The sequence below is a fragment of the Lodderomyces elongisporus genome, chromosome 2 (assembly GCF_030384665.1).
Source record: "Lodderomyces elongisporus chromosome 2, complete sequence".
Lineage (NCBI taxonomy): Eukaryota > Fungi > Ascomycota > Pichiomycetes > Serinales > Debaryomycetaceae > Lodderomyces > Lodderomyces elongisporus.
Genome location: NC_083674.1, coordinates 292,484 through 302,918, shown reverse-complemented (window position 1 = coordinate 302,918; position 10,435 = coordinate 292,484). Strand labels below are relative to the sequence as shown.

Sequence of the window (10,435 nt, the reverse complement as noted above, 5' to 3'; positions counted from 1 at the left end):
TTGTTTTTGATGTTGATGTGGATGTAAGCCTAGAAGTAGTTACAGTTACAATTGTAGTAGGCAGTTGTAACCCGCATTGCTTGGTGTTAATTAAATCTTATCTTTGTGATCCTGCCTTACCCTTTCACTACCCTTCTAGCCACTAACCCTACTCCTTTCAGAAAAAGGATCATTCAACTACCACACTAAACACCACCATCACTACCACCACAATAATTACAAATACTCCAATTACTCCAATTACTCCAACTTTACTGAGTTTAATAACTTTACCAACTTTTCCAAAACTATTCATATGCCACACCAATCAAGTACTAGATCAAACTGACATTACTCTCTTTTTGTTTTTTTTTTTTTTTTATTATTATTAAATTTTCACCTCCACCATCATGTCAAGAACTTTACTAAGACCACCAGCACCAACACCGGCTCTACCGCCGCCTTTGACCGAGTCAGCGGTATCATCGCAATCCACTTCTCAACCAATTGCTATACAGATCAAGCTAAACAATGACATACTAGATAAGTTAAAACTAATACCACCTTCAAACTCAGACCCAACTCCACACTCGTCAACTCCCAACACCTCCACCACAGTAAACCACGCATCTTTGAAACTCGTAGTCAAAAACGGCAACTATGTATGTATCCACCCTCACCTTTTTATTTCATGTCATTTCATTTCATTTCTTTCGTTCTTTTTGTTCTTTCTTTTTTTTTTTTTATTATTTCATCATGAAAAAGAACCAATATCCATATACTAACATGTTTTTTAGGTATTTAAAATTGGCCAGGATCAAGAGTATCCATGTATTAAATTGCCCGAACCTTCCAAGGTTGAATACCATCCCGGATCATCCACACTACTGAAGAAAGCGGTAACCACTACTCGACTAACAGTTGTCACTGATCCCCGAAGGATCAAACAACTACAATCACAAGCCATTGCCAACAATCCACAGACTGATACCTTACCCACTTCTGCTCATACCATTAGAAATACTTCAAATACTACAAATACTACAAAAACTACAAATACTACAAGTTCCGCTAGAGGTACTATTTATTCACCAAGTCCGCGATTCGGAGGCAACATTTCACGAAGTTTCACACCAAGCGCATCACCTTTACCAACAAAAACGACATTCATTAGGCCCAGATACAGTACATTAGACATATACGGTAACAATGCTGGCCAAATCAAACAGGCACACAATCCATTCAAGATTGAGTCTGATGATTCTCAGGCAACTATATTGCAAAAATTCATGCATTTACTTTCCCTCGGGCCGATATCCCGGCAGAGTATTATCCAATTGATGAACTACGATGAGGTGGTGGATCTGCTACTGCCGACACTTTTAGATCAGTTTTTACTGAGTCATGCGGAAATATACAGGAGTGAAGCACCCTGGGATAATTACACTTATTTGGAGGAAACAAAAGATGGTGAGACGTATATCTTGAAAGATAAAAGCTATAAAACATTGATACCATTGAGTTGGAATTATAGAAACGAAGAGGAAAAGAAAATGGTGGTGCAGAACATTAATAATGCATTGTCCAGATTGGGATATCCAAAAACGCATCCGGTGAGGAAGAAAATTTTATTAGAAAAGAAAGTGGAACCAAAGGAGAATGAAAAGGAAAAGGAAAAGGAAAAGGAAAAGGAAAAGGAAAAAGAGGAAAAAGTGGTGGGATTAGGTATTGGGATTAGAAGTAGAAGTACGTCTCCACAGAAAGATAGCAGTCGATCTCCTCTTTCACCCCAATCTCCTCCCCCGTCAAGATTAACCAATGGAGAGAAGAAATCACAGAAGAAGATTAATAAAAATGCTTCAGCTTCCAAGATCGAACAAGAACGAGAAAAGGTGACGCTTAGTAACACCAGGAAAGACAATCTCGAACCTGTATCAAGATTGAAAACATCTTCGCCCGCACCTGTACCAGCACCTACATCCACATCTACATCCACATCTACATCTACACCTAAACCTAAACCTACGCTTGTGCCTGTATCCACGCATTTGCATTCTCACTCTACTTTCAATGCACCTAGCAAGGAAAAAACCAAGATGAAGAAACCAGCTACTGATGGCAACAGTAATGTGGTTACTAAAAGTAGTAGATCAGCTACTCCCTGTTCAATTGAAAAGAGTGAGGTATCCCATACTCCACATCAGCAACAGAAGCACGACGAAAAGTATTATCGAAACCTAGCTGTACTGTTTAAGGAAAAGTATAGGGAATACTCTCACTTATACAACAAATTGAAAAAGACTAGTGGTAAAGAGCAAAGTCACTCTGAGAACAAGGCAAATTTGATCAAGTTAGTTGAGATGCACAATTTATTACGTGAATGGAAAGGAAGGTTATGGGACTATGACCGAAAAATCAGAGAAGTAAAGAAACGGAAAGTTGTGCATTATTGATTGGAATAGGAAATTATTTTCTTTTTTTCTTTTTCTTTATTCTTTCTTTTTCTCTATTAATTTAATTTTCAAATTGGTTGATTGAATGTGTTTCACGTATATAAGATTTCATAGGCCAAGGTTTAATATTTGAAGATCTATAAATTAATAATATTAAAAAAAAGAGATTGTGAAACAAGTCATGTGACTTACAAGGTCATGTGAATGCTGCAATACTTTTTTACTCACATGTATGTCGTATAGTTCAATTACGCGACACTCCAATGTCACAATTGTTCCCCTTCTCTACTTCTCTACTTCTTTACTTCTCTCCTTTTTTGCCTCTTCTTTTTTTTTTTTCTTTTTTTTCTTGTGCTTCTTTGCCATTACACTATCATCATACCTTTCAATCTCATTTTATTGCATTTCTACAATTCGGGTTGCTTCTTCTCCTATTTCCTATAGAATAGTAACAACCTATAACCAATTAAGGATCAACAAACTTACCAACAAAACACAACACAACACCACAAAGAGCTAAACAGATAAGCAATCAATCGAAAAACAATAACAACCACCACCACCATTACCACCACCACAACAACAACAACAACAACTAGATAGATTATAAACTAGAATGCTTAAGTGGGTACAAGGAGGATTATCAGCTGTAGCAGGTACAACAGAACCCGAGTATGGTCCCGAGGCCATTCACCCTGTCACCAAGAGAATTAAGGACCCCCAACAAGTTTCACGCCAGACTACCCCCGAGGATTTCAAATGGCAATTGCTCTCGTACACAAATGTTGAGACATTGACCATGTACTTTACGGACCTTAGCACCAAGTCCAAGGGTTTCGTCCAGATTATATATTCACTTATCATGGGTGTTGTAAACACTGCACACTTTAACTTACGATGTAACGGCAAATGGTATTCTTTGCCATTACAGGATTACAAAATCGAAGGTAACAATGTCACGGCAAAGAACTTTTCGTTGAAGCTTGGTGAAGATGGCGTGCTGTACCAACTCAAGAGTGCCATGGGCTCAACAATGGTTGACTTGACTTTTAAACAAGTTTCACCAGGTGTTATTTTTGGCGAAGATGGTACTACTTTATATGGAACTGATGCCGAGAACCCATGGGGTAAGATGCGTCATTGTTTCTGGCCACGTTGTACTGTTGAAGGTGCCATTGTCAATAATGATTTGGGCAAGGTTGACATTTCACTGCAAAATGGATTGGGAATGGTTGTTATGGCCTTGCAAGGTATGAAACCACACCATGCCGCATCGTCATGGAACTTTTTGAATTACCAAGGTGATGAGTATTCAGCGGTTGTAATGGAATTCACCACTCCCAAGTCTTATGCAAAGACAAGAGTCAATGTCGGCATCTTAGTTAAGGGCGATAAGATTATCTCGACTTCCATCGATAATGATGTGGTTCATGAAAACCCAAAAACTAACGATATTTGGCCAGTACCACAAAAGATTACCTTCCAAGACCCTAAAAATGGATGGAAATTAACTGGAAACTTGGACCATCTTGTTGAGAGAGTTGACGTCATGGCTGAAATTCCTCAATTTGTCAAGAACTTGGTATCTAATATCTCGGGAGCAAAACCATACATATACCAGTATATGGAAGATTTTGAGTTGGAATATGAGGGAGAAAAGGAAAAAGGTCCAGGTTATTGTGAGGTTACCTTTATTAGCGAGTAAGGTGAATTTATGATGTAAGCTGCACGCAATGATGTTTTTTTTAGATTATGTTAAATTTTTGTTAACTATTTGTTTTGCTCATTTGTTTTTGCTAATTCGTTTTGCTCATTTGTTTTTGCTAATTTGTTTGTTTATTCTACTAATAGTCTTTTTTTTTGCCTTTCCTTTTCAATAATCGATGCTTTATATCTTAATAATGAACAAGTATTTTTTGTTATAAACTTTTTTATGATAAACTACATGTGATGTGATGATAAAATTCAAGAAAAAAAACAACAACGATATATTAAAACCTCTAACTCTTTTCTAATGAAATCTAGCTTCCTCTTTTTCATTGATTTCGACATAGTTCTATAAACCTCTTTTTTTTTTTTCAGAAAAATACCAGACAGAATCACTTTGTTTCAGTTGTGTCCAATTTTCTCTTTTCAACAAACTCCAAGATATCATCCAAGATCGCCACTGTTTCTGCTGGATTAGCAATCCACACAGTACATGCACTTAACCTAGCCTTGAAATCGTTTGCACCAAGCAGGGCGAATTGATCACCAATATGTAAGCTTTCCGCTTTACGTATAGGACAAAGGTCATTTGACTCGTCTTGACACAAATATTTCTGTAATGATTCGACACCGAGAGCCTTATCTCCAATATCAACCCATACATCACTGCCTCCGTTGAATGCACATACTTTGATATCACTCAATGGCGATGAAGATGCAGGGTCAAATGAGGAAGTAGTTGCCGTAGTGGCTCCTGCTGAGGTGGTAAACTCATCAGTTGAGTCATTGCTTGCCTGTGACCTTGACGTTTGGGTTGTTTGGGTTGTTGTATTATCAGTTGATTTGAGAATGACTTCTAATTTCTTTGAGCACGAGAGCACCATTTCCTCCAACTGTTCACGAAGAATCTTTTGGCCCGGGTTGGGAATTATTCCTACTGACCTCTCTTTCTTGATAATTGTTGTTGTGTCTTCCAATTGGAATTTCTGTTGAAGATGGATTAGGTGGTGGTGACAAGTATGCATTATATACTTGATCTTATCATTATCCCATTTTTGCACCTGTGGTAAATGCCATTCTTCAGAGTCTATAAATTTTAATCCCTTGAGTTGAGCATTGTATCTAAACAAGTAATTTGATTCCGCCCCCATCACCAACAAGTTTTCCTTTTGTTCTTTAGTAAGAATGCAAGATCCGTCTTCACGATTGAGATAGTCAATCAACCCTTTCAAACGTTCTTCATATTTGACAGCGCCGCTTTGTCCCGGGTAGCCCGCGGCAGTAACAACACCAACATAGACGCCCATTGCAAGCAATTGAACTAATCTTTTAACAACGTCGCTACCTTCAACGAGACTTTGACCATCTTCATATAAAGTAACGTCTCCATCAAAAGTTATCAACTTTAAGTGTGTCCTACCCAATTCGCGATTGATCTCGGTTAGTGCCATAATTTGGGCCATGTTCAAAATCATTCGAACATCATTGAAACTTGGTGCAACTAATCGTCGTTTACTTATGCCTCGACGCTCATCCTCAACCAAAAACGCCTCACTCAATGGCAATTTGGTAAAAAACCTACCAATTGAAGGTACCAAATTGCGCAAACGACTCAGCGTGTATCGCGGATTGGGGTACAATGTTTTTTGCTGTTGATCATTGAGTTGGTCCATCAATATGGTATGATCGATTAATTGTTCAACATCTTTGAAAATCTCTAAGTAGCGACGTTGGCAATCCTGAGCAACATCAATTTCGTGTTGCTTAAAGCGTGAGTCTTTGTCGTCATCGGGAACTTCATATAAATTGGGGTATGCCAAGTTATAAGACTCGACGTCGGCGTGTAGGACAAAAGGACATGCAAGTAAAGTTTTGATCCATTCGATAAATTCGTCACGACGGTGCGATTTGAGGGCGTATTCTACTCTATAACGTGAGGTCATTGCAATTCATAAAAAAAAAGCTTTTTCCCTTTATGTTTATTTTGTTCCTTAATCTGCGGCAAACCAAGTTGGTGGATGTCAAGAAAACCGTGGCTATTTTGTAGGAAATATGTAGATAATGTATATATATATATATATATATATATGTAGAGAAAGGTTGCGTGGGGGGGGGGGGGGGGAGAGAGAGAGAGAGAGAGAGAGAGAACGTTAAAACCGGACAACACAAAATCGCCGACACAAACATACATGTCCTTACAGAATGTTTATAATCTCCTTTGTATCTCCTTCTTGTCTCTCTATTACCGTGACATCATTGAGCTTAGTTTTTATATATATAAATATATATAAAATAAAATAATGAAGAAAAGAAAATGGAATAAAGATTAATAATTAGAACACGAAAGATTCAAAAGTGTAGCTTTAGCCAAATAGTTGCGAAAGAGGTCACCCCACGAGGAGGGGGGACGGGAGGTTGAAAAAACGAGTAACCCGACCAGCACGACGTATCATAAATTTTTTTTCGTTTTTTTTTTTTTTTTAGCTTTTCACTTTTCGAATGTCTATCCCATTTTTTGCCCACGTTTATACTCAACTCATTTGATTGTATATTACAAAATGGTGGCTCTGTCTAATCGGTACAATGGATCTTACCTTTTTTTTATCATTCCAAAGTCATAATTATGACTTTAGAAATAAAAAAAGTAAAACACGAAAAGGAAAAAACAAAAGGCAAAAGGGAAAATACAAAATACAAAATCCAAAATAAGAAATAAAAATACAAATATAAACATATGAAATAAAATACACTATGCAATCAAGCCTCTTTGTTGTCTAGCTCTGTCTCTTTCCTCGGTAATAGACAATTTAATACCTTTACCCTTTGGCAATGAAACCCATGGCTTACCAGCTTCCTCACCAATAACGAAAACGTTGTTCAATCTAGTGACGAAAGTTCTCTCCAAAGCATCCTTGATGTGGACCAAGTCGAAACCACCCTCGTGCTTTTCTCTGTGGACAATGGTACCGATTCTACCCATGTTTCTACCACCGGTAACCATAACGAGTCTACCTGTGTCAAACTTGAGGAAGTCAGTAATTTTACCAGTGGCCAAGTCAATCTTGACAGAGTCGTTGACCTTGATCAATGGGTCTGGGTATCTAATGGTTCTACCGTCGTGGGTAACAACGTATGGGATACCTCTCTTACCCAATTGGACCTTCTTAACTTTACCCAATTTGTATGAAGCCTCTTCAGCAGAGATTCTGTGCACGGTGAATCTACCTTTAACATCGTAGATCAATCTAAAGTGCTCGTTGGTAGCTTCCAAGGTGATGACATCCATGAAACCGGCTGGGAAAGTAGCATCGGTGCGCACTTTACCGTCGACTTGAACGTGTTGTTGCATCAAGATGGCCTTAACTTCTCTACCATTAAGAGCATACTTCAATCTATTACGAAGGAAAATAACCAATGGTAACGATTCTCTCAACTTGTGTGGACCAGCTGATGAACGTGGAGCGTATGCACCGGACAATTTGTCCAACATCCAGTGGGATGGTGCTGCCAATCTTTTCAAGTGTTTCTTTCTAAATGGAAAATGAGAATGAAACCTGTTAGTAATTTGATCGAAACTCAAGAAAAAGATAGAGTGGAAGTCTAAAGAAAGTGAAGAAAAAAAAACATCAAAGACAGAGTTTTTGATTTTACAGCAAGTGGCCAACAATGGAAAAATATTTACTTTGTACATGATGACGTCTATCAGTCCAATATTTCAATCAACATAATCATAAACAACAAACCACAAACCACATCATGTTTGGTAAGAAAGTCCAAAAAAAAAAGAAATTGGACAATCAAAAAAAGACTCATTTTTGCAAACACCCATAAGTTTATGCTGGTGATTAACTAGTCTGATGTTTATTGAAAAAAAACAATGAATGCCTGACCAAAACAATGATGTGATATAGTGCCAATGTGATATGACGATATATATTGAATAAAACATGAAATATTGAAGACCAGTGTAAAAAAAACGTCAAAAAAAAATCAATGTACAAGGCTCCCTTTTTCTTTTCCTAAATTGACATCTCCAAATAAATAAAAGATGTCAATTGGCACAGCCATGTTGAGTATTGATCATAAAGAAAAACAAAAACTCAACATGGGCTTACTGTATAGTGTTTCCCAGCCTGACCAAGATAAATAACTCTGCAAGACATTTAAATTAAGAAAGAAAACTCAAATGAATAAAGTCATTGCCGAAATTACTATCTAATCAGTGTACTCCACGTTAAAAACTCTGTCAATTTTTTTTTCCTTCCCTTTCACTTTCCTTCAAACTCCCACAAAATTTAGTAGTTATCCGATAAAGATAAAAGAAGTTAAAAAAAAGACATACGGGCCTCTTGCCATTTTTTGTATGATGATATTATTAAGTTGTAGTAGAAGAAGAAGGAGAAAAGAAAGAAAGAAAGAATGAAAGAAAGAAAGATTTGAAAAAAGTGAAAATTTTTTTTTTTCCTTTTCTTTCATCTTCATTTCAACATTTATTAGTATGAGAATAGTGTATTGTGTTGTAACAAGTGCACGTCCTTTACTTGCTGTACAATATGCTACCAAATGAGTATGTTTTTTCTCACAATAAATCAAAATCACGTGAATAGCATACTTTTCTGTTAGCAGCAAGATGATATAGTTGCCATCTTTACACAAGAGCCATATGAATATCAAATATAGTTTCTTTCACATTGTTGATGCTATATATTTAAATCAACTGCACAATTAAACAAAATACAATATCACTTTAGTAAACACGCTCATTCTTGAGAATTTATGAGTCTCAAGTTGCAGAATAAATTGAAATTTTTGATGACAAAAAGTAGTAAAATTCAGGAGATTGGAGGAGATGAAACTGCATTTTATCATCCCGTAATATGGTCTGATCTGCAATATATATATCTGTTCTTATCCAAATCATGGACCAGAGGTTGCAGATCACCAGTCTCTAAAGTGTATTCTTTTCTTTTACAACGAACGTGTAATCAATATGACGATCGAATGATCCGTCCCTTTTTTCACCAACATAGTCCCTTATTTTGGTTAGTGTTTGCACTGGATGGCAAAGTCCTGCCTCATGCATAATTGTTTTTTGCTCTCAGACACATATCGTGTCTCTATGAGTTAATTCTTTCCTCTTCTTTGTTTTTCTTTATTGTATTTTGTATTTTGTATTTTTTTTTCGGTAATTTGGTGATTTGTTTTTTTTTTATTTCAATTTGGTTCAACCAACTTGTTCAAAAACGTTAAAAAAGAATAGGTTGAAAAAGAAAAAAGAAAAAAGAAAATAACCACAACAACATAGAAACTCCAAATAGTGTACTTATTGCAAACAAACCTGTTTTTCCACTTCTTCATCAGTCATGACTTTGATCCAGTCAATCTTTAATGAGTATGGGCCGTACTGTTTATCCAACAAGCCAATACCAATAGTCTTTATTTCCAGTTTGTTCAATTCAGAGTTGTCCTGAATGACACCCCAGTTGGTCATGACAAAGTCGTTTAATGGGATAACAACGGTTTCCCATTGTCCTGGATGATTCAAAAATAAACGATGTTGGAAAAGATCAGTCACCAAGGGGGTATTGGCTTGGATGTTAACCAAGTATTTCCTTCTATCGCCCTTGACACGCAACACCAATGCAGAGAAATCAGACCAGTCCCAGTAATTTTCACCCAGTAGCCAGCTTTGGGCCTGGTCTCTAGTTCTAAACATTGCGTATCCTGAACGTGTTACTTGGGGGTTATCTTTGGGCAAGTCCAAGTTCAAGTCACCATAGAAATGTGCACACTTTTCGACTGGGTCTATTTTAAAATTAACGTTGGAGTATCCTCCAATTTCCTTGTCTGATCTGGTGAGTATGTTTGGCACAGTGTCTAGTTGATCTGGGGTTGTTGTTGTTGTTGTTTGGTGGTAGTGGCTAAAGTCGAGGATTGTGCGTTTTGATTGGTCCATTGAGTCTTGTTTTGCAAATAATCCCTTGAATAGGCCATTGCTTGTTGGACTATTGGTTTTGGTGATTTGGGATGCAATGGGGTGGGGTTTGGCAAACATGCCTTTGAAGAGGTTGCTTGAAGTAGATCCAATTGCTCGAAGTGCCATTGTCGATTAGTTTTAATTTTTGCTTTGTTGTTTAGTTGTTTAGTTTGCTTACAGAGATACTTTGTTTTGAAAAGTTGGTAAGTAGTTAATTATAGAAAAGCCAAATTTATTAATCTTTGAATAGTAGCAGTAGTAGTAGTAGTAGTTCCAGTAGTAATCGTAGTGGTGGTATTAGGTGTGTAGTGATAGGAGA

At 37.0% G+C, this 10,435-nt stretch overlaps 5 protein-coding genes across 5 annotated transcripts; 2 read left to right on the top strand and 3 right to left on the bottom strand. All coding sequences in view use genetic code 12, as the record gives it.

Moving 5' to 3' along the window:
- Positions 1 to 389: 389 nt before the first annotated feature.
- PVL30_001405 (uncharacterized protein) lies at positions 390 to 2,432 on the top strand (the record flags this gene model as incomplete). Its single annotated transcript, XM_001526560.2, has 2 exons — positions 390 to 641; positions 777 to 2,432. The coding sequence occupies 2 exons, from the start codon at positions 390 to 392 to the stop codon at positions 2,430 to 2,432; spliced, it is 1,908 nt and encodes a 635-aa protein (XP_001526610.2).
- A 616-nt stretch (positions 2,433 to 3,048) lies between these two features.
- Positions 3,049 to 4,137, top strand: SVF1 (Putative cell survival pathways protein; the record flags this gene model as incomplete). The annotated part of the gene is made up of 1 exon (XM_001526559.2): positions 3,049 to 4,137. One exon carries the CDS (start codon positions 3,049 to 3,051, stop codon positions 4,135 to 4,137), a length of 1,089 nt encoding a protein of 362 aa, XP_001526609.2.
- A 394-nt stretch (positions 4,138 to 4,531) lies between these two features.
- ISN1 (IMP 5'-nucleotidase) lies at positions 4,532 to 6,082 on the bottom strand (the record flags this gene model as incomplete). The annotated part of the gene is made up of 1 exon (XM_001526558.1): positions 4,532 to 6,082. The coding sequence occupies one exon, from the start codon at positions 6,080 to 6,082 to the stop codon at positions 4,532 to 4,534; it is 1,551 nt and encodes a 516-aa protein (XP_001526608.2).
- Positions 6,083 to 6,888: 806 nt separating this feature from the next.
- RPS4_1 (40S ribosomal protein S4) lies at positions 6,889 to 7,897 on the bottom strand (the record flags this gene model as incomplete). The annotated part of the gene is made up of 2 exons (XM_001526557.2): positions 6,889 to 7,693; positions 7,893 to 7,897. 2 exons carry the CDS (start codon positions 7,895 to 7,897, stop codon positions 6,889 to 6,891), a joined length of 810 nt encoding a protein of 269 aa, XP_001526607.2.
- A 1,565-nt stretch (positions 7,898 to 9,462) lies between these two features.
- Positions 9,463 to 10,242, bottom strand: PVL30_001401 (uncharacterized protein; the record flags this gene model as incomplete). The annotated part of the gene is made up of 1 exon (XM_001526556.2): positions 9,463 to 10,242. One exon carries the CDS (start codon positions 10,240 to 10,242, stop codon positions 9,463 to 9,465), a length of 780 nt encoding a protein of 259 aa, XP_001526606.2.
- Positions 10,243 to 10,435: the final 193 nt, after the last annotated feature.